At 33.4% G+C, this 24,964-nt stretch overlaps 1 protein-coding gene across 1 annotated transcript; it reads left to right on the forward strand.

Moving 5' to 3' along the window:
- Positions 1-4,685: 4,685 nt before the first annotated feature.
- Positions 4,686-24,405, forward strand: CFAP161 (cilia and flagella associated protein 161). The gene is made up of 7 exons (XM_051981167.1): positions 4,686-5,227; positions 5,943-6,032; positions 9,929-10,161; positions 16,224-16,308; positions 17,272-17,430; positions 22,765-22,838; positions 24,086-24,405. Exons 1-7 carry the CDS (start codon positions 5,159-5,161, stop codon positions 24,348-24,350), a joined length of 975 nt encoding a protein of 324 aa, XP_051837127.1. The 5' UTR covers positions 4,686-5,158; the 3' UTR covers positions 24,351-24,405.
- Positions 24,406-24,964: the final 559 nt, after the last annotated feature.

The raw sequence follows: 24,964 nt of genomic DNA on the forward strand, positions 1-24,964 counted from the left end.
AGCAGAGTGTAAACTCTTGGAGGGCAAGGGACAAATTTGTTGCCTCTAACTAATATCATAAACATAGTTGGTACTCAATAAATAATTTTTGGATGCATGAAGAAATGAATACATAAGTTGCTTATCTGAGAATCATATAATCTTTTCTAAAAGCATGAATCAGACAAGTGGGAAACTGTGTTCCAAATCAGATAAGATCTGGAATTAGAGTAATACATTTTGGTCTTTAAATTCTCCCCATATTTTTAACTTTTTTGCAGTAATATAAATAGAGTTTCCTCCATTGCTTCATTTTAACTAGGTAATATATTCATCAGGGAACAATATATCTGGCACGCAAGTTCCAATCTGTACAGATAACAGGTATGTAAAATGCTTAAAAATATATCTTTGACTAAGATATGATTCAATGTTTAAGGCCCTAAAGGAATATGAATAGGTTCTCACAAAGAATCTTATTTGATTAAAAACTACTAGATAATGTATGGGAATGCAGCAGTTTTTTGAATTTGCCAACTTCTGTGTGTTATTAATAATTTTCATATAAAAAAGCTAAACATAATCCTACTTAAGAAAAGTATTTATTTTCTATTGATTCCAACTGGCCAAATACCTTTTACTTAATCCAGGATAACTTTAAACTCTGTCTGTAGTTCGATTTGTCCTGGTTCCTTTAGTTATTTTATTTTCAATGCAGAGGTCTAATAAAACCATTGATTCCAGCCTAGTTCTTTTCTAGAACCATCTAAATGATTAATTTAAATCCTCTTCCATATATCAGCTCTTCAAAAAATTTATTCCATCAGATATAATTCTTGACCCGAATTTAACAGATATTTGTATCATTCTTTGAATGAATGATTTTTGTTTTATTTTGTTTTTAAAACTGGATCTCTCTAGTCTAGTCTGGAATCAGCAAGTCATTTCTGAGTTCATTCTCACTATTGATCCAAAAGAAAGCTTCAATCTGCTTTGCTGCCAATCTGAGCCAAACCTCCCCTTCTTAGGCAACCTGCTATCCCTCCCAATTCTGAGGGCTCATTACATTGGTGTCAGACTTAGTGTAGATACCTGATCAGATTAGCCCACTGGAACTCAGAACTTCTAAATTCAATTAATAAGTGAATCCACATTGAGAACTTACAGAGCCCAGATTAAAACATGCAATTTAGCAATTCTTTCTTGTAGAGGTGAGAGTTTATGCTATGGGAATAGAAGACTGACATCATTAAGTAAAAGGGAATGGAAAGAAGAAAAGAAAGGTAGGCAGAACCTTGGGAAATACCTATATTTAGTAAGCAGGAAAAGGTTAGCAAAAAAAAAAAGATATAAATATGGAGGAGATTTTGGAGTAATCAGAGAGATAGAACTAGGAAAGGGAAGAGGAGTAGAAGCCAAGAGAAGAAATAGAATAAAAAAAGAAGGAACTGTTCCATAGCATCCAATGCTACAGAAATATCAAGAAGGATAAGGTACAAAAGAAATCCATTAGCGATGGCATTTATGAGGTCATTGGAGATGCTGGAGAGGTCATTTTCATTAGAGTAGTGGAGACAGAAGTAAGATTTGTTTAGAGTGGGTGGAGATGAGGATGTTGATTATGTGATAGTTAAATATAGATAATTTTCTAGAAATGTGACAGTAAAGAGTTAAAAAGTTAAATTATGATGATATTTTTCTCTTAAATGAATGTTTATAAAACACATAGGCAGTTACTATGGTTAAAAAATGGTATTTAAAGAGACATGTGCTGTTATTATTCTACTCAGAATTTCCAGGAGGGAAGTTGATGTTATCTGTATTTCCCAGATGGAGATATTGAAGCACTAGGAAGTGAGGTGACTTATTCCAGATAACACAAGAGGATAATGAAACCAAAATCTGAAATAAAAAAAAATCTTGAGTAGTTACCCAATATAATTTTTTTTCCTAATACAATTTTTAAAACAAAGGATCATTCTATATTTTATTTTGCTGGCTATTAAGAATGTGGCTGAACTCACAGAAGCAACTCAACAACAATCCCATTAACATTTATTAAATACCTACTGTATATAATGAGAAGCAGTGTGACATAGTGGATAGAGTTCTGGCTTTGAAATCAGTTTTAAAAGTTGCTAAGTTTTCTAGATTTTGTCTTTACGTTTCTGGTATCCTTGTTAAGATCATTTTTTACTTAAGGTTACTGCATTAACTAACAACTTTTGTTTACTTGATTCAAACTTCTCTCTTCTTTAATCTGTCTTCCACCCAGCTGTCAAAGTAATATTCCTAAAGCATTGATCTGATGATGTCAGAGCACTTTTTGATCAGCTCTGGTGGCTTCTTCTTACTTTGAGAAACAAATATAAAATCTTTTGATGAGCATTTGAGGCACTTCAATGTGCTCCAATCTACCCTTTCAAGATTCTTATTATTATATATTCTTCTTTTTTTTTTTTTGGCCTGAGGCAATTAGGGTTAAGTGACTTGCCCAGGGTCACACAGTTAGGAAGTATTAAGTGTCTGAGGTCAGACTTGAACTCAGGTCCTCCTGACTTCAGGGCTGGTGCTCTATCCACTGCACCACTTAGCTGCCCCTTATATTATTCTTCTTAATGCACTATATAGTTCAACCATACTGACCTTCTGGCTATTACTCACACATAACTCCATTGCCAGGCTTTTGCAGTAGTGGATCCCAATGCCTGGCATGTCTTTCTTCTTCACTTTTGTCTTTTAGAATCCCTAGATTCCATCGAAATCCAGCTCAAGAACTACCTTAAGTTCACTTAATTCCATAAGATATTTTTACCTTATAATTTTTACCCATAATTTAGGTAAGCCACTTCTTGATTCCTCTAGCTGCCAAAACTGGAAAATCTCAGGGACCTGGGATTCCAAGCTCTGGTAGGTAAGCCTTTGCCTTATTTTTCCCAGAAGTAGGCCTCCATATCACTTGCGGGTACCATTTCTAAACCTGCATTTGAAAAATCATTGTTGTCTCGTTTAATTTTTGTCCCTATACTCAGCACCTCATGGTAGATATTTATTGATTAGCTGTTTCAAATCTCACCTCTAAAACTCTCTAGCTTTGTGGCTATGGGCAAGTCACATATAGCTTATCTGAGTTGCAGGAAGCCTTTTATGACTATAAGCTATAGACATATTGGGATCTGCATTGGTGGTGGGGAATCCCCACATAATAGTAGCTTTTTGACATACCGATATTGTTAAAATGTTCTGTGCTAGTCACTGGAGACATACAAAGCCTACAATAATTGATTTCTAAGAACTTAAAATATATTTACTTCCTCTACCCATAATCAACCAAACATGTAATTATTATTTTTGTTTTTATTTTTGTTCAGTGGTCAACACAGTGGAATAAATTCTAGATGAGCACACATGGGCTCACTTATTACATGGTAAAATTTCTCAAAAAGAAGTAAATGTAGTAGAAATATATACAAATTAAGAATCAGAATATCTGAATTCTGACATTAATCATGTGTCTTTGGTCAAGTCATTCAATCTCTGGGTCTCAGTTTCTTTTCCATAGAATAAGAACAGTAGAAACTGCCCTACTTAGTTCCCAAAGTTGCCATGAGGGCCAAATAAATTTTTATGGAAATAAATAAATTTCAAAGCGCTATACAAAAGGAAAGAATTAATAAGGTTTCTATTTTAATCTTCCTTCTTTAAAAGTAAGGAAGTTATTAAAAGTAGAAAGGTGGCAAAACTTACAAGGTAATCATTATTAAAAAGAGAGAAACAACCATTCAAGATCAAGAAGAAATGAGGCAGTAGCAATCAAGTTTCAGGTCTGGAACTAAAATTAGACATTAGAACCAAAATGGTTATGAATATTATCTTTGACCAGGGGATATTGGGTTATATATCCATAACTGGGTATAACCTAGTATAACTGCTAAGGCTGTACCTCAAAGAAATCAAAGGAAAAAAATGGACCCATGCAGCTCTTTTTTGTAGTGGCAAAAATTGAAATAAAGAAGATACACACTTATTGGAGAATGGCTGAATAAATTATGGTACACTAACATAATGGGATATTCTTGTTCTATAAGAAATGATAAAAGGGGCAGTTTCAAAGAAATTCTGGAAGACTTACTTGTACAAACTCATGAAAAATAAAGTGAGCAAAACCAAGAAACTATTTTATACATTTATTAACACATTCACACATACAATATATTTTATAAATATGAAGTATTAGAAACCAGAACACAGTGTACCTACAGGAAAATTTATGTCTACTTTTAAATAGTAAGGATAATAAATAAAATAAATATTACATACTGTCATATTAAATGTCCTATGCAAATTCTTCAAAACACATAACCCTCCTTTGGTTTCAAGACAGAGAAATTTTCAGGGAAGAAACAATGTTATAAAGACTGCTATAGTTCTAATATAAAAACAGTTCAATGCTTTAAATTAAAACAAAACAAAACCCAACAGATTATTTTCCTAACTCCTCCACAAAGTGGAGCTGTATGTTCACTTTTTTTTCTCTGCAGCTCAGCGTACACTTTAGAAGCAAACCCAAACAACAAAAAAATAAGCAAAATAAACAAACAAATCAACCACTCCCAAACCCAAACCCAGAAAAACCCTATATCCCAAATCAATATATACCCCAAACCTAAGAAAAACTTTCTTACTTTGGTCTTTAAGACAACTCAGTTTTGTTAAGTTTAAAGGTGTAACCTCTGGCAGGATTTCAATTATTACTATCTATCCTAATCTTTCTTTTTAATTTCCTAAATTTGCTTATGTTGTTGCAATACAAATAAAAAATATGCAATCCTGCAATTAAACGAGCTTCTGTTTTCAGGGAAACGTCTCTGCTGGATAGTTTTTTTTTTTTTTTTCTTCAAAACGCAGTCCAAGAAGGTGGGCAAATTAATTTTTTTTTTAAGCCTCTTAACTTCAGCTTCTTCCCTATCCTCCCTCCCTTCTCCAAGACTGGCCCTGCTTACCCTTATCTGGTCCCACTGGATAACAAGGAATATGTGAGAAATGACCTCCTCTTTTATCCATTGGTCAGCATTGCTGCTGATACTGACCAATCTCATGGATTCTAGTTCTCCATGGCGACGGGAAACGCTAACAGAGCTGCTAGTGTATCAATTGTAGGAACAGTTGGAGAGTAGAGATGGCGAGAAAGAATTACCGAACCTGCGTGAGGATGGGCAACTGGAACGAAGATATCTTCCTAGAGGAGGTACCTGCTGAGGGGATGTTGCTGACTTCCCACCGCAGTGTGTTCGAACTGATCTGCTACTGAGAGTTCCTTTTTCCCCTTCGCCATCCGCTTGCTCGTTCAACTCCTCAGTTCTTATAAACTGATCTTCTACAACCGCTATATAGATCCCCGCCCTCCCCAAAAACCTATCTTCCAGTCTTCCCTCCCTCAGCCTCTTGACAGTGATTTCTCTTTTCCCTGTTAGTTTATTGCTCCCCCCGACTCATCCCCTCCATCACCTCAGTCTTTCTCTCACTGATGCTCATTATTCCTTCTTCAGACCCTCCATGCTACTTTCCTTCAGAATCTCCTCAGTTTCTCAAAAGTGGTCTTCCACTGACCGTTCCCCCCATCATAATTAATATTAACCTTAGTAAAGTGCACAGTAAAGAGCGACTGGGAAATAGCTCAACAAATTTAATTTTAAAATTAATTTGAATAAAGTTTTTGAATGAAGAGTCTAAAATGAAGCCTGATATTGTTCAATCTAACCATTGATTAGTCAGCCCAATCAATCAATTGACAAGTATTAAGAACTTACTATGTGTGTTATTCAATGAAAATCATTGACATTTTACTTCTTAGAATCACTATGCCAAGTTAAAAAAAATTAAAAACAGTCACACTTGTACATACTGCTAAGTTCTTTAAATTGAATTTTCTCCCTTCCTTTTTTCCTTTTCCATTTAACCAGGAAATGATGAAAGATTTTTTGGAAAAAAGAGATAAGGGGCAGCTCCTTATACAAAGAAATAGAATACTTATTGCAAATCTCTTAAGAAAGGTAATTTTAAATTCTACTTTATCTTTTTATGTTTGGAAGAAAGCAAAAGTTATTATTTTATGTTATTGATGTTGCATAACTTCACACATTTTAATTTGTATTACAATGATATTCAGATGATGCTATAATTGTTCAGATGGAAATACAAATAATGAGTCCAGAGTTGGAGGATGTAAGCTTTCAGCAAATTGAACAGTGATGCATCTGAATGATTGAAAGTGAATTAATATGAAAAGAGGTGACCAAACAGATTGTACCATATTTTCTATAAATTAATCAATCAATCTGTCAGCACACATTTAAGTGGCTCCAGTGTGCTAGGCAAAGCACTATGCCAGCTTTTGAGGATACAAAGACAAAAATGAAACAATCTCTGTTCTTGAGAAGTTTGCATTCTTTTAGGAAACATTTTGATTCAAGGTCTTTGTGTTTATTTATTCTTTTTTCAATCTTTGTATTCCTCTGGGATTAAAGCTTTAACAGTATTGAATTTGAGTTCCTTCTTTTAACTGATTTATTACCTTGTAGTCCCTGACTCCCTTTTTTTTCTTGTGTCTTTTTTTTAGAAGTATCAGTTCCTGGGGAAAGAATGAAAGTTGCAATCAAATCCTTGGTAGAAATTGACCTGTATTCCAAATCCCGTGGTACAATTCTATCCCTTGTCCCTTCCTCACTCATGATTTTTTTTCTCACTTGCTATGCAATTTCCTCTCCCATATCCTTCTAAATAGTGGATGCCATCAGATGCTCTGGTTTTCTTTTTCCTTAGGCAGGATGCTGTCCACAGAGAAACAATAATCTCTCAGTGGAATTGGTCTTTTTATATACAAACTCTCTGAAATTAGATCCACGTTGAGGTCTTCATCTCCCAATACAAAATATAGCCTTCTCCTGGGAGTATTCTTTACTGAGATGCCTTTTTATCATTTACTCTATATCTCAGTTTCTTAAATTGTGGGTTGGGACCCTATCTGGGATTTCATAACTGAATGTGGGAGGCATGAAGTTATGATTTATTATCAGTAAATAAATAAAAATAATTTTAATTAAAATAATATTTTATTAATAAAAAAATAAAATTTCAGTAAATGTTTGATTTGTATACCTATTTTACACACCTATATACCTAGGGTAACATAAAAATTTCTCTTGTGAAAACTCAGGTAAATTGCAAGTGGAAAAAGTTTAAGAAGCTCTGGTTTAGATCACCCCTGATGGATCTGATGGAAGTGAGGTGGTACCTTAGAGCAATTTCTGCATTTATTCAATTATAGTGATTTAGAGTATTTTCTATTGATTACTTATATTTCTTGCTCTGAAAATTGCCTGTTCTTCATATAGTTTGATCATTTATTAATTGAGGAATGGCTTTTATTCTTATAAATTTGAATCAGTTCCATATATAGGTATATGTATGTGCTAATCTATGCTTTTTTTCAAAGATTAATCAAAGGAGAAGATACAGGGAGGATAGAATACAAGGATATATAGAAGAGAGATACAAGATCATAACAGAGGGAATGATAGAATCTTTATACTGTTTTTCAGTTTTTAGTCTGAGTTCTCCCTACTTCAGTGTCCATGCACAATGTGAACCATATAAACTTGAACTATTATTGAAGAACTGCTCAAGAAGAAATGGAATTACATTGCAACAAAAGATTTCCTTTATATGTGGGAAAGTATTTCCTAGCAATAATGCTTAAGCTATCTACTAAATTTCTTTTGCATAGCTAAGAATAAAATAAATATTTTTTTTATTTGAATAACAATTTAATCTTAATTTCCCAGCAGCTGTTTGGAAGTATTGTGTCCCAGGCCTGGGGAGAGAGTAAAGGGAGTCTATGGAAGTTGGGCATAGGACATGCTAAAAATATATTATATATTTTTTAATGAGAAATGTTAGAGAGTTAAGGAAGGCTATGGAAGTTGGGCATAGGACATGCTAAAAGTATATTATATTTTTTTAAATGATAAATGTTTTTGCTGGTGGAGGTTTGGAGTATTTTTCCTTGCTTTTAAAAAGATGTTACAAACAATGCTTTCTGTTGCGAAAGATGAATTCACTGAAAAAGGAGAAAAAGGAGATTTTTAAGGAAAATAAAAACTTGGAAATGTCTGTAGGCAGCAAGGAAGAAACCAATAGAGAGGGAAAGAAAAATGGACAGATCATAGATGTTAAGAACATATGTAGAGGGTTGGCTCTCTTTTTGGGAGAGCAGAGAAGATAAAAATAATGTTAGAGAGATTTAAGATGATATTTAAGATGAGGTGAGTATGAGATTGGGAAGGTCTTGGTGAATGGTCTTAATTTTATCTATAAAACATAAGGTGAGGTTCTTAGCTAAGCAGATAAATGAGTTTGTTTTTGGTGGGTCTTGAGATAAGAAAGTGTGAAACAGTTGCTATGATAATCAATTAGAAAGAAATAGAATTGCCTTGGTATAATGAGTGTCCAGTTTATAAAGATAACTATAAATAATGTGGTCCCCTGATTTTAGGAGGGCTTCTGTTAAGTCAGTAATACTAAATCATTTGGCTTTGGAGTCTGCCTCAGGAAACTCCCATGCCCAATCAGTCTGATTCTGAATAGACCACTCCTCAATTTGAAAGCTTCTGGCCTTAGAATAGTTCCACAGATCAAATTTCTGAGACAATAGTGAATACACCACTCCTCAGTTTATTCCTGACAATCACATAAATAATCTATTAGTCAGTGATAACCAAATTCCAGAGACCACTTCTCTAGGCCATTGGAGTAGCATATCAATGATAGAAAGCTGCATAAAGAGGTCTCCTCTCTCTTAGGACTTTGCTGATTTCTTTTGAAATTTAGCCTATTTGTAACTGCATTGCAATTACAATAAATTTCACCTCTTGACTAGGAAATTTGCAAGCCTGCAAATTCTTTTGAGACACCTAGGACACCAGTCTATGACCCCAAACTTTTGGGGTTCCTTTCTCAACCTCAACACATCTAATCATTGGAGTTGCTTGCTCTAACTCTGTTCATTAGCAACATGAAAAGTAAGAGCAAATTGTCTGACTTCTTAATTAGATACAATGAGTTGGGATTGGGGTAATCAATCAATCAATCAATCAATACTAGAAAAGAAGGCCAGGAATTGAGTATATCCATGAATAACCAGTTTTCTGTGAGGGTAGACAATGGGAGGATCATGAAAGGAAGGAGTTTAAATTAAAAGGAAGTTTATTAGGGTACAGTGGAAAAAGTGGGCAGATTTAGAATGAGACATCTTTAGTAAAAAGAAGAGGGAGGATTACAATCAAGTCAAATCATATTAGGAAATGTTGATTAAGTAAGTACCTATTATGTACCGAACACTGTACTAAGCTTTGGGGATACAAAGTTAAAAAAAACAATATACCAAAACCAAAACAAAAAAGAAATAGTCCTTGTTCTCTAAAAGTTCATAGTCTTGAGGGGAACAGAAAGGAGGGTAAGATATCATGTAAACATATATGTACAACAAGGACCAGGAAAAGTGAATGAGAATGAAATAATAGGGGACATTGAAGTAAATTCTTTCTTTGGCTGTCAGATTTTCAGTATCACTGAGATGGAAAGAGTAGGAAGAAGAAAGAATGTGGTAACCACTGACTGAAGAATAATCCCTGGCAGAGTATCAATATTTGAGGGGATCTCTGCTAATACAGACAGGTGATTAGAAATTTCAAGGTCTTGTCATGACTCTTAATCTCCTGGCAACATCTGGGAGGTATTGTGTCCCAGGTATGGCTGTATTGTTGGAGAGAAAAGAGAGACTATGGAAATTGGGCATAGAACATGCTAGAAGTATATATTTTTGATGTGAAATGTTTTTGAAAGCAGTGGTTTGGAATATTATTTTTCTTGCTTTTTTTTAATATTACAGACAACACTTTCTGTTATTGAAGATGGACTTATTCATTATGGAGATAAAGTATTAATTATGAATCCTGACTATAAAGATCCTTCAGGTGGTCAAGTTGTATTTGGCAGATTAGCATTGGCAGTGACTCCAGAAGAAATGAAAGCACACATGAGTAATGAGATAGAGGTGCCCTGTGAAGTGACTGCTATGCCTGGTGTGAAGCCAATTGGCAGAAACACATTTATCATTTTAAGGTAGCAATACTTTGTTACTTTATTCTGGAATAAATATCAATTTAAAGTTGTATTCTAAAGCTGTTCTAAAAGGTGGAAGTGGCTTGATTAAAAATGATGGGAAATAACATGTAAAATAATTCATTTTTATTATTGAATATAATTGGGATTCTATGTTATCTGCTATTAGTTATCTTCATTTTTCAAAGGTAGAACTGACTGGCAAGCACTCTGTCCAAAATGTCAGAGTTCATTAGTCAAGATGATGAAAATAAATAGTATGTGGGTGGAACAGATTCTGGGACCTTTATTCTTAGAAAGATATAACTCTAGTGGCCCATTTTAATGATCTGTCATTACAACAAATGAATTTTGGGTAAATGAAAACAGGATTAGACCTAAGAGCTACTCAAGAATTGGGTGAAGAAGGTCTGGAGAACATGAGGCAATAGAAAATAAGTGCTTTAAAAAATAACATGGCAACAAATGGCAATTGAGGCAATGTAATTGTATGCTGGCAAATCCAAATAGCCCCTATAACCATTTACAAATGACTTTTTACTCTATTTACATTTAATTTGCATGTATTGGCCAAACTAGACTTAATTCTCATGCTTTTCCAGTAGTTCTTTACCTGAAGTGTATGATTTTTAAAAATGCTTTGATAATTCTATTTCAACATAACTGATTTATTTCCTTCAAAATCTATACATATTTTATTTTATGCATTAAAAAGCCCCCAGTGTTTTGAGAGGGGGTCTGTAGACTTCAATAGATTAACAAAGGCATCCATGACACAAAAAAGGTTAAGAAACCCTGCTTTGGCCTTATCAATTTCCATTCTTGCTCTATATGTAGGAGAGTTGGCTCTCTTGAGAATATAACAATATTACTTATTTATCTCTGTGATCTTCTCATTTTTAGAATAAGTTTACCAGTAAGCAGAAGGAACAAGAGACATGAAACAGCACCTCTTCTTTTGATAAATGAGATTTCTTTCAAAGTGTTAAACTATTTCTTTTTGCACATGATATGATGGAACACTTGGAAAATGCTAAAGATTCAACTAAAAGTTAGTTGAAATGATAAACAATTTTAACAAAGTAACAGGATGTAAAATAAATCCAAATAAATCATTAGCATTTCTATATATCACCAACAAAATCCTGCAAGAAAAAATAATAAGAGAAATCCCATTTAAAATAATTGTAGACAGTACAAAATACCTGGATATATACTTGCCAAAATAAACATAGGAACAATATGAAAATAATTATAAAACACTTTATGCATATAAAGTCAGATTTAAATAATTGAAGAAATATTCATTGTTCATACATAGGCAGAGCCAATATAATAAAAATTACAATTCTAACTAAATTAATCTATTTATCCAATGTCATCGCAATAAAATTACCAAAAATTAATTTTATTGAGTTAGGAAAAAATAATAAAATTTATTTGGAAGGATAAAAAGCCAAGTGTAAAAAAAGTTAATTTAGCAGTACCAGATCTTTAATTATATTAAGGGTCTCCTTATCAAAGTTATCTGGTATTGGCTAAGAAATAAAAAGTAGATCAGTAGAACAAATTATATATACATATATATGCATATATATACATATATATATATATACACACACATATACACATGCAATATACAGTAGAAAATGAATATGGTAACTTTGCGTTTAACAAATATGTTTTTCATTTTGCATCTACATTGTATCAATTTGATAATAAACCATGAATGATCTGCTAAAGGAAGATCCTCAGAATTTCTGGTCAAGGCAGGAACAAATGCTATTTACATTCAAAATTAATCAATCAGGACCCAAATAATGACCAAATGGAGTTTGGCCTAGGACCTGTTGGTGACCAATTAGAATCTTTTGGTTTTGGTTTAAGGCTTGGTCCTTAAGAAAGAACTCTAGTTAGTAAACTCCAAGATATCTCCTTTGCAAAGGTGCAAAAGAGAAAAAGAATGCTTTTAAGAGCATCTGTAGCTGAGGGCATAATATCCTATGTGGACGAAGGGAGGAAAAATGGGCAGGTGGAAAGGATGGAAGGAAGGGAAAGCAAGGAAGGGAGGAAAGAAGAAAGGAAGGAAGAAATGAGAAAGGAAAGAGAGAAGGTAGAAGTGAGGAAGTCCAAAATATAAATCATTGTCATTTCTACTTTGTCCAGAAACCCTGAGGGTCTTCCTCTCCCAGAATTTTTCATTCATTTACTTTTTTATTTAGATTTTTTTTGAACTTGGTGAAAGAGAAGATTCTTTGCCTCAGTTGCTACCAGCCTTAATCACTAAATGAGTGCAGCCTCAGTCAAACTGAGACCTGGTGAACACTTTATCTGCTAAAGGCCAAGGTCTCTCATTTCATCCAGGGTCATCTCCAGTTGTCTTGATCTATATCTGTTCATTGGACCCAAATGGCTCTAGAGGGGAAAGTAAGGAGGGTAACCTTGCACAGGCTCCCTCACTTAAATCAATTCACTTGCTTGACATGGCATCACCTTCCTGATGTCATGGTCCTTTTTGAGAATGAAGGACAAACAACAATAATAAAGCATCAAGAACTTAGCATTTTCCATTATCTTCTAGGAAAGGAAGATCAAAGGGCAAAATATAAACTAATGATTTTGCAATCACAAAAGCTGAAATTTCTTTGGTACTTATCTATTTTTTTTATTTCATCCTTTACTTTGCTACTCATGCCCTGACTTCCCCACAAACAACTGTTTCCTTAGCTTTTTTCATGATGATTACTTAATCAGTAATGTTTTTTGTATACCTGATTGCAGAACAATATGCACAGACAACAAAATTATTATTCCTTTTCTCAAAGAGCCTACAATTTAGGCACATATACATATATGTATATCCCTCAAATGAAAATTAATATAGCATAATGATACATAAAATATTAAGGGCACAGAGGGAGCCAAAATAACCAAAAGGACCCAGACACTGCCATCTCTGTTCCTTCTATTATAACTTTTCAAGATTGGCATAGTATAATGTAATAAGCACTGATTTGGGCTCCAAGGCTCTGGATTTGAATTTATGCCCTGATATTTACTTTACCCTGATAATTTCACTTAGTAACTCTGTGTCCCAGGTGACTCCCTAGGACCATACATTATGGAAAACTGTGTATCTACATAGATTGAAAAAGTTTTGTCATCTGGAGTTATCCACACTGATGAAATCACAGGTCTGGACCAAAAGAGAAAAAAGGAAAAGTGAAGGATTAAGGCCAAAGCTGTTAGCCCCATGCTATAAACAAATTTTAGCACTCCAGCTCAGCCAGACTGGAAATCTACCCATTTCCTAATGCATCGTTCTTATTCTTGCCTGTAACTATGTGTTAATAGCTATAGGAAATGGCTAGGTATACCTGGCCAAGATAGGCTTAATTCTTCTTTGACTTTTGTGTTAAGTACACTAATCTAAATATATAATACACACATATACATATAGTTTTAGTATAATTTATTTTAATTTTAATATTAATATTAATTTAATTTTCCAAGTGTTCCATCATATCATGTGCAAAAAATTAAAATTAATTTAATATTAATACTTTAATATTAATAGCATAATTATATATATTTAGTTATAGTATAAGTTATATATATATATATAACTTACATATATAATCCACTAACTAAATACAGTATCCCACTACTATAACAGTTACTTAATTTCTCCACGGTAATATGGATTCCCCAAGTTGAACTCTAATAGTAATACTTTATCATAGAAGAATGTAGTATATGATACATTAAAAAGTATTGAATTTTGAGTGAGAGGACCTGAATTTGAATTCCTTCTTTGTTCACCATGTAAACCTGGGAAGTCACTTAACTTCTAATCTTGTGTCTAAGATGGACTAGATCAGTGATGTTAAATTCAAATAGAAATGGATCTTTGTGAACCATGTATTGACTTAGAAAACCATAAATTAGCATTCTTTCATATTTTTATTTATTTTGTTAAATATTTCCTTATTAATTTTTACCTGTTTGGTCACATCTGGGAATGTTGCAGGCCACATATTGCCCACTGGCCACAAGTTGGCCACTTCTTGATCAAATGATCTTTAAGATCCTGTTCAATTCTAAATTTATTTACTATTCTATAATAGTAAAAAAATTATCTTGGATAAAAATGTAGACAATTTTCAAATGTGGAAATTTATGCTTCAAATTAGGTATTTTGTGAACAGAAGAGCACAGCTTCCTATATTCTCTGTTCACGTCTTCCTACTTTTTTTCTACTACTATTAAAGAAAATGAATTTTTGAAAGATGGGGAGAAAATGGTCTTTCTTCCTCTATCCCTTATAGGATTTTTAACAGGAAAGGACCTTTGAAGATATGAGTCCCACCCATCCCATTTCCAGATGAAGAGAAAAATAAGACCAAGGGATGTAAAATCATCCAGCCAGAGTCAGAATGTCAATCATTATGCAACATTGTCTCTCAATCACTCACACATTAAATATGCATTTAACCTATATATTTCATGTAAGAAGAATTGAGGTATAGACTCTACTATCCCCAAATCTTAATTTTGCTGAGCAGTAATGGTATTAGCGACATTAAAACTTTTAGGACATCCAATATAAATAAATAAAAAGGTGCTATAATTAATTTCTTTTATATTCTTCTTAAGATATTTTGATTTTTAAAAACCATACTTTTTTTCCTGCATTCCAATTTATATTTTTTGAGATATAACATAAGATTGCCTTTAAAATAATTTAACTTTCTTTTCATGGTATGAATTAGTTATCCATTAGAAAACAAATTTATATATAACTTTGACAGGGTGAATAAAATGATTTTTGGGTTTCGATTTTGGGTGAAAAATATAGCTATAATTATAAAAAATAAAACTATTTTTGTAGTCTGTTTACTAAATTATAAGTTGTTTATAGTAGCATTATAGTTCATTTTAATTAAGTAGATTTGGTCATTTTAGTGAGATTATAAATTTTACATAAGTATTTTAAAATATTTTTCTATCATGGGAAGTATGGTCATCATTGAGGTGAAATCTAATGATGAAAGCTGAATTCAATTTAAATTTTCTGTCTCCTACTTCTAACTTTTTTTTTTTGGTAGGAGAGAGAAGATTGTACTAATAGAAATTTGGTGGCAAACTTTCAGCTAAAGATTTCAAATGTTCTTTCCTAGAATAAGTTGGTACAAATAAATGTTGCTTAAAGAACAAAATACTAAAGATAGCTTTTCATATCTAATTATCATTCAAGTAAGATAAATTCCTTTGTGACCATGAGAGTTAGATACATTGTATCATTCTGAATATAGATTATGACAGTTTTTCACTTCAACATATGTAAAAATTTGAGCATAGCATATAATCACATGCTTATTGAGAGAACAATCATGAACATCATGACTATAAAGAGAACAGTGGTAGTAAAAAGGGAATAAAATATGGTCATATGAATAGAAAGAAAATTCTAAAATACATTATTTATAAGGATTTCAATAAAAAAGTCATTGATATTTTTATTTCAGCACATCATATAATATTCTAGCATACTCCCAACTGAATACCCTTTAATGTAACGAGATTATAGGATAATAGATCCAGAGCTAGAAGAAACTCCAGAAGTCATTTAATCCAATCCCTTCATCTTACAGCTGACAAAATTGAGGTCTAGAGGGATTAAAATGGTACTAATTAATAATATTAATGATACTAAATATTTTCCAGTATAAATTTTATTTCAATAGTTTTTCAGTCATATCTGACTTTTCAAGACCATATTTGGGGTTATCTTGGCAATAAGAAGAGTTTGTCATTTCTTTCTCCAGCTCATTTTACAGATGGGGAAATGAAGGCAAGCAGGGTAACTTGCTCAGGAACACAGTATATTTTTGCAGTTCAAAGGGAGCTTATTTTAAGGGCAGTCATATATTCAGGATTATCCTATGTTACAATTAAATATGGTATATTAAGGATAAGTAAAGATGGGTACAGACATATAGATTTATGGAGATGTAAAATCTAATACAAAAGCTAATATTTTGTTCCTTCTTTTTTGATAGCTTAGATGAAAATGCACTGGGTAAAACTGTCAGATATGGGCAGAATTTTGGTCTTGGAACAACAGCTGGCTTTGATCATAAGATGGTATGTAATTAGAATATACTTAGGTGTGACTCCAATATGATTTTATCTTCCTCAATCATTGGTAGTATCCATGCTATGGGCATGACCTACCCAAGGTATGCTACCTTCCATGCTGAAACATTACATCAGTATAATCAGTGAGTCCTACTTAAAATTAAGGGAAACAGAAACTCACCAGGAATGAGCTATTTGGTGGAAGTAATGCATGACTTGTTGATGGTTAAATAGAACTAGATTGATAGTCATTATGATGTATTTGAATTATGGGGCAGCTAGATGGTGCAGTGGATATAGAACCAAACCTGAAGTCAGAGGACCTGAGTTCAAATCTGCTTCAGACATTAAACATTTACTAGTTTTGGGATGCTGGCAAGTCAACTTAACCTCATTTGCTTAACCAAAGAAGAAGATAATGAAGATTTTGGATGTATTGAAGAGTAGTGGTGGAAAGGAATGATATCCAGATAATATCTGGAATTACTTACTAGTGAGATGAACTGCAAATACAAAAGATACACATTTCTTTAAAGGTACTTTGAAGGTAGTGTGATATATTAGAAAGAACACAGGTCTAGAATTGGAGGAACTGGGTTTAAATATGACTTCTGATGTTTTTCATCTTCATGATTTTGGGCAAGTCGCTTCCCTAAACTTCAATTTTCTCATCTGTAATATGAATGATTTGACCTAGTTGGGCCTCTGAGGTCCTTTCCAGCACTAGAACAATGATATAAAGGATAGCTTCAAAAACAGCACAGTCACTTGTTCAGAAAAGCTGGAGGCAGATAAGTTGGCTAAAGATATGGAGTTCATTTGTTTAGTAACAATTTTTGGAAGCCTAATGTGTTTGTAACACCACAAGGAATAATTGAAGAGAGGTAACATAGTCTTTGCCCTCAAAGAACTTAGTCTAGAATCATTATACTTTGGCTCTCACTCTACTTTCTCCCTGATATTTTTCAGTTTTATTTAGGAAGTAGCCTTAAGACACCAATAAACTCAACAAAGAAGTCTGCACTTCAGGATGTTCATCTAACAGACGAGTTCACCTTTTTTACTTGCTGGCAAGCTGCTTATTTTGATCCTCGGCTGCGCATTGAATATGAAGACTTTCCAGTTCCTGTAAGGATGATTGTTTTTCCCCAGGAGAGTGGTGATAGTGGAACTGATATTTCCCAGGATCAAAGAATTTATTAGTTAGGATTAGAGAATTATAAAGAATCTTTGCAGTCATCTAATCTAGTTTATACACAAATGGAATCCCTACCATAATATACCTGACAAGTGATTGTCCCATCTTCACTTGAAGACTTCCAATCAGAGCAAAACTATCATCTCCTGAGATATTGCATTCCACTTTGAGCACCTCTATTAGGAAGATTTCTTTTCCTCACATTAAGCCTAAATTTGCCTCTTAGTTTCTACCTATGGCTCCTGATTCTATCTTTAAGGTTAAACAGACTATCTCATCTATCCTACATATATCAACTTTTCAAATATTTAGAAAACTATTACAGACTTGCAGAGTTTTTTCTTCTTTCAACTATATACATCCAGTACTTTCAAATGAACTTTTTATGGCATGGACTCAAGGTCCTTCACTACTCTGCTTGTCCCTTTCTGTACATTCTCTAGCCTATATCCTTTTCAAACTGTTGTTTCCCAAAACTAACTGAAGACAACACTCCAGATAAGGTCTGCTAAGGGTAGAAAACAGGATCTTCACCTCCTTATTTCTTTCTTCCTCATAGCTCAGGCTTACAGTAGCTTTTGGCCATCTTTTCTCATAGTTCACCCACATTGAGTTTTCAGCCCACTAAAGCTGCCAGATCTTATACAGAACAATTGCTGCCCAACCATACTTTCCTCAAATTGTACCTGAGAAGAGATCTTTTATATCCATATTCAAAGCTTTATGTTTACCCCTATTGAAATTCATCTTAGGTGATTCATTCTGATGCTTCTAATACTTGTATTTATCACTCAGATGTCTTCTACCACTATTGCCTTCTTTATTTCTGTCTCATGTGAAGAAATGGCTTTTTTCTTGGACAAGTCAAAAACTTCTAATTGCACAAGCTTTCTCTTCTGTTCTGTCCCACTCTTCTTGCAGATTGCTCCTTCTGTCATCCTAACTCTCACAAATATCTATAATCTCTTTCTACTGACTTTTTCTCTACTGCCTGCAAACTTGTCCATATGTCATCCATTCTCCAAAACCTCACTTGATCTTTCTTTTCTTGATATCACCTCATATCACCTCTGTCCTTTGTGGCTATGAAGTTGTCTCTACTTCTTCATCTCATGTTCTCTTCTTAATTCTCTATAATCTGGCTTCCAACCTCATTCATCCCAAACTGATCTCTTTATAGTATTCAATGACTTTTTAAAAAGTCTTCTGTTTTTTACATCATCATAGCTATTCCAAATATACTACCCTTCTTCTTTCTCAGAGATCCATTCCCTTTAATAAATAGTATGTGGGACTATAAACAACTTGCTATTGTATGTAGATTGCCACCTGGTATGACTCTTTGCCACCTGGTATCATTCTGCTTTAGCGGGTTGTCATTGCCCCCTGACTTCTCAAGAAAGCCAAGAACCCTTAGGGGAGATGGGGAGCCAAACTAGACATTGGTAGCAGGTTCCCTCTGGGATGAAGGGCCTTATACCTCACGCCGAGTTCCCCCACTATGAAACCTCTCTACAAAAAGGGTTAAAAAACATGTAATATGTGACACCTGTTGACTTCCCATCTTTCTGGATAATAGAAAGGCATTTCCCTTGGCTAGGTCACTGACCAATTGCTTTTGGGGAAGGAGAAGACAGGGAATCTCTTTTTTTGGTTGTTGTTTATTTTATTTATTATTTTTAATATTTTTTCTTTTTTTAATTTGAAGAAACAGAATAAGAAAAAAAGAAAAACAAAAGCAATACAAAACAAAATGAAACAAAAGAAAAGAGAATTTTTCATGTGATATGATAATATAGGCACATGATATCATAGGCACATGATAATATGTGTCCAGCAAAATATCAGGGAGGATTCAAAATATCTAACAACAAATACCAATTTAAGAAAGTATATAAATTAGTAGAAGAAATTATATTCGTAAGTGTCCATCTTTTCTTTATTTCCTTCTAAATTGTTCTTTTGTTCTCTGCTGCACACCTTTTTTATTTTATTTTTCCCCCTTTCATTTTCCCTTATCCCCAAACAGGTTATAGTTAATATAGTATATACATATACATATATACACACAAACACACATATCTTCCTTTCAGCTCCCCAGCACCCCCAAACAAAAGACAATTAAGAAAAGATATATTTATGTATACATATGTAGATATAAATATATATACACACATTCACACACACATACCCCCAACATATACACATGGAAGACAGGGAATCTCAATAAAATAAGATATACTCTGTGTTTAGGAGTTTGGTTCCCACCCATAATGTATTTCTTGGGACACTATTTTTTTTTTGACCCACTCTCCTAGCTTTTGACTCTACTTACCTTTCACCCTAAGGAGGTAGTTTGGCAATATCCTTTCGTATTTCTTCATTTGAATTCTGCTTGATCTTTTAAATTTTGTTATATTCATTTTGATTTTTTGGTGGGTTTTTTGGTAGTTTTTTCCCATTTATATTGTACTTACTGTATGTGTTATTTCTTTGGCTCTGTTTATTTCACTTTGTGTCAATTCCTATAGATCTTTCTTTTTATTCATCATATGAAAAAATTCTTGCAATAAAATTATATTCCATTATGTTCTTATATCACAATTTGTCTAGCTATTCACTGATTGAGAAACATTTATTTGTTTTCAATTCTTTGCTGTCACAAATGGAAACTTCCTCCTTAGAGATAGGGATATAAATCTAGTAATAAAAGTATTTAATTCAAAGGATATGAACATTTTTGTCAATTTATTTGCATAATTCTAAATTGTTTTCCAAAATGGTTGTACCATTTTATAGCACTATCACCAATGTATTAGTGTGTCTATCTTTCCACGTTCCAATGGAAAGTTCTATGACTTTGTGACTAAAAAATGATAAGGCAAAAAGCTAAGTAAGTCAAAATCTTGAACAAGGAAAATAGTAACATGTTAGAATAAAGTTTTGGTTAACATTCCAGAACGTTCCAGTTCCTTCCAAGACTGTATCTACAAGGACTGAAGAGAAGGACCTCCTCCCTACATTCAGTATCACAATTCTTTCTAAATAACCAAAAGACTCTTCCCTTGGTTGGGCCACTGACTAAATGCTTTTGGGGTAGGGGAAGACAGGGAATCTTAATAAAATAAGAGATGCTTTGAATTTAGGAGTTTGGTTCCCACCCATAATATATTTATTGGGACTTTAGTCTTTTTTTGACTCACTCATCTAAAAGGAAGAATCTGAAAAGGGTTTTAGGTAGGAGAAAATACTATTTCTTAATATTATCAGTTGAACTAAAAAGAAAGTTTTCATTTAATATGTTTCCCCAATAGGTAAGCCCTTAGGGAGTGGCCTAAAGTTCAGAGACATTATTATGTCTTATGATATCTGTGGTCAGACAGTGAATGAGTGTCAGAGTAGAAATTTAAATTCAGGTTTTCCTTACTCTAAATCCATCACTCTATCAAGTCAAGTCAAATCAACAAGCATTTATTAAATGCCTACTATTTGCCAGGTACTTATTCTATAAATAAATTATAGAAGGAAGAATTTAGAGATAATCTTAGAGGGCAGACATGATTACTTATTAAAGGAGATTAGGAAAAGCTTTTGGTAGAAGATGTGAATTTATCTGGGACCTGAAAGAAGTTAAGGTAGATAGGGTAGTCGGGAGCCAGGAAGGAGAGTATTCTAGGGATGGGGTCAGACATTGAAAATACACAGAGGTTTGAGTATCATGTAAGGAGCAATAAGGAATTCAATGTCCCTGGATCACAGAATATATGGAAGGTAAATGGGACTAAGAAGGGACTAAGTAGGAGAGAGCTAGGTGATGAAAGATTTTAAAAGACAGAGAATTTTGTATTTGATACTAGAAATGATAGCAAAGCATTGCAATTTATTAAATGGGGAGATGACAAGGTCAGACTTCTACTTTAGAAAGATCACTTTACCAAATGGAGGATAAACTGGAGTGAGGAGGTACTTGAAAACCAACCAGTTGTCTACTGAAATAGTTCAGGCATTGAGATGTTAAGGGTCTGCACCAAGGTGGTGTCAGTATCAGAGGAGAGAAGGAGATGTATGTGAGATGTTGCAAAGGGAATTTATAGGACCAATAAGAAAAGATAGGGGAGGGCAATGAAAGAGAGACAGAGACAGAGAGACAGAGAGATTCACAGAGAAACAGAGACAGAGTGAAAAGGAAAAACCAATAGCAAGGTTGTTATTCTGAGTGATTTGGGGGATGGTGATGTCTTCATTAGTAATGGGTAAGTTAGGAAGAGAGGAGGCTTTTGTGGGAAAGATAATGGATTCAGTTTTGAACATGCTGATTTTAAGTTTGAATGTCTGAAGGACATTTGGTTTGTGAAGTCCAATATTTATATTTGGACCTGAAAATCATCTGAATAGAGATGATTAAATCCAAGGCAGTTGATGAGATTGCCAAGTGAAATAGCATGTCCGCTATTGACATCCACAAGTTCACAGTTAGTGGACTTGACCTAAATCCAGCAAGGGATAATGAGAAAAAGCCTTCAAGTGGAAGGAGAATCAAGAGAGAACAGTGAACCAGAGAAGAGAGAATTGAGGAGAAGAGGGTGATAGTGTCAGAGGTTATAAAGAGGTCAAGAAGAATGAGGACTGAGAAAAGTCCATTGGATTTGGCACTTCATAGAACTTTGGTAACTTGGATAGAGCAGTTTCTATTGAATGATGGGAATGCACTTCTGGCCTGAAGCTAAACTTCAGAGGGTTTGGGAGAGAGTGAGGGGAGAAGTGGAGGCACCAAGTGTGCCTTCTCAAGATATTTAGCCAAAAGATAGAAGAAACACATCATAAAAAAGTGGAAATGGGTGAATCAAGTGAGGGTTTTTTGAATATGGTGAAGAGATAGGTGTATTTGTAGGCAATAGGGAAGCAGCCAGAAAAAAGAAATAAATTGAAAATTATTGAAAGAATAGGGATAAGAAGAGAGAGTAATATGCTGGAGAAGATGGAATGGAATTAGATCTCTTATGAATGTAGATGTCATGCTGCTTTCTTTTCTTTTGCCTAGAATTACCTGAAAGTTAAAAAAAAATGCTGATTCTTAAAATATCATAATAACATGTTACATATAAAAATGTTGATGTGGTATTTGCAACCTGACACAATTAACATTGTTTGGATTATTATGGTCTCATTTACATGGTTAATTAATAGCCATAAATGCAACAATACCAAGATTTTTAAATTAGCACTAAAATAACACTTTATTTTATTTCTCTTTATTTCTCTAGGCAAATGCCAAAATTGTTATCAAGCATTGCCATACGAATCAAGCACTAGCAGCTAACAGGAAATATTCTCTAAGGTACTCCTGATGTTGAAAAAAATTCCTTAAGGCCAGCAACTATTTACTTCTGTATTTGTGGCTCCAGTATGCCTAGCATTGTGCCTGGCTCATAGCAAGTGATTAATAAATATTTATTGAATTGGTTTAATTAAATACACGTATACCCCCACAACACCATTAAGTAATTCAATGAAAACTTAGTCTTAACAGGAAATGACTTAATGAAAGAGCAATTAGTATCCCAGAGATTTTTTTTTTAAATCAAGTAGGCCAAATGATGATCAAGCAGGTTTTGACAGTTTTATGGGAGATTTGAATATGATATCCTAATGATACTATTGCAAAACTCTATTGATCAGAGACAATTAGGAATATGCTCATAGTATATTAATAGGATATAATAAAAAGTCAACTAATGATGGTATATCATTGAACAAGCCTTTAATGAAATGAGAAAATTTTGCCACTCATAGGCTATTTCCTGAGATCTGACACAATCCCATACAATTTGTTTCTTGCTATCTGAACAGTTACTTAAAACCTACCTGAGAAGCAAGGTTTTTTTTTAACTTAACATTTTACTAAAATGTTTCATAACATTTTACTAAAAGGTTTCCATAATGTTTTGTAGAAATATAGGTGTATATATATATATATATATATATATATATATATATGTAGATGCATATATCTATTTCGCATATAACATAAATGAATTCAGAGTTGAATTTATTTTGTGTTAGTAGCTCAAATTTCTATTATCTTTTCTTTTGATTTGGATCTGTGATTTCATCAAAGTCATGATTTTATAATCTTTGTGAGTTATAACCTTTGAGAACACTAAGAGATTAAGTCATTTATCCATGGATCTACAGCTAGTATATAAGACTTCCAACTTCCAAGGCTGGCTCTCTAAGTATTAGGCTACATTATCTTTTAAATTTATAATAGAAACCCATATTTATGTAGTGCTTTACTGCTTCCAAATTATTTTACATATTTTCTCATTTGATATTCACAATTGTCCTATATTTATGAGATAAATAATGTAAGTAATAATGCTCCCATTTTAAAGATGAGAAAGTGGAGGTTCAAATAAGAAAAATGACTGTCCCAACGGAGTAAGTGGCAGAGTGGGCACTCCCTAGTCCAACTCCATCCATGGCATTTTACTGTTATATCTGAACATTCCTTTTGATTCACTATTAAATGCTCTAACAGAGTCCTCTTTTGATTAGATAGTTCTCTTGCTTTTCTTTCCTCAGAACATATTTTGGAAAGGAATGTGAAGTTGCTTGTCACACACACATTGATTGTTTCAAATCTGAAAAACCCTTAAATCACTGGGTCTTATGTACCGGGGATCCAAATGACCATTCATCTATTGTACTGGATAGAGGCAACCTTCCGGAAAAGAAGATGGTTCCGGAACAGCCAGTGGTGAGCACAGATGCACCTCCTATTAATCTTACTGGACAAAGTCCCTTTCCTCTGCCCTATGCTGGTAAAGAGCAAAATTGTAAATTTTAATGAAATTAATCACTCTTCTTGCCTAATAAATATTTTTAAAAATGAACTATAAAAACTCTCTGAAGGCTATGTGGAATGATATGTGTTTTATTCCCTTTATAAAGTCAGATTTGTTGGTAAGGATTGGTGACCATATTTTTATTCTTTTTAGACTGTTAGCTCTTAGCTAAGAACCTTGACCTTTTAAGTTAACTGTGAACTTTGCTCTACATATCTGTATAGTTAATAAATATTATTTGAATACGACTAATTGATTACTTGTGAATAATAATGGAAATCAGAAATGCTACAGAAATCTCAAGATTTAATTTTGCCTGATAAGATCATATTTGATGACTTCTTTCAAAATATCTCTGCCAATACTCTTTAAGGATATGTCATCACAATAGAAACTGTTGCAGTTGAACTTCTGAAGTCACCCTCAAGGACACCCTCAAGGCCTCCATGAAGAAATTTAGAATCAATTGTGAGACACGAAAGACACCAGCCTAGGACTGTCCAACATAATAAAAGTATTAAAAAGTTCCTGCCCTCAAGAAACTTAAATTTTTATGGGGGGCATCATGCAAATGACTAAATATTTACAAGATATATACAGAGTAGATGAAAAGCCT

The sequence above is a fragment of the Antechinus flavipes genome, chromosome 2 (assembly GCF_016432865.1).
Source record: "Antechinus flavipes isolate AdamAnt ecotype Samford, QLD, Australia chromosome 2, AdamAnt_v2, whole genome shotgun sequence".
Classification (NCBI taxonomy): Eukaryota; Metazoa; Chordata; class Mammalia; order Dasyuromorphia; family Dasyuridae; genus Antechinus; species Antechinus flavipes.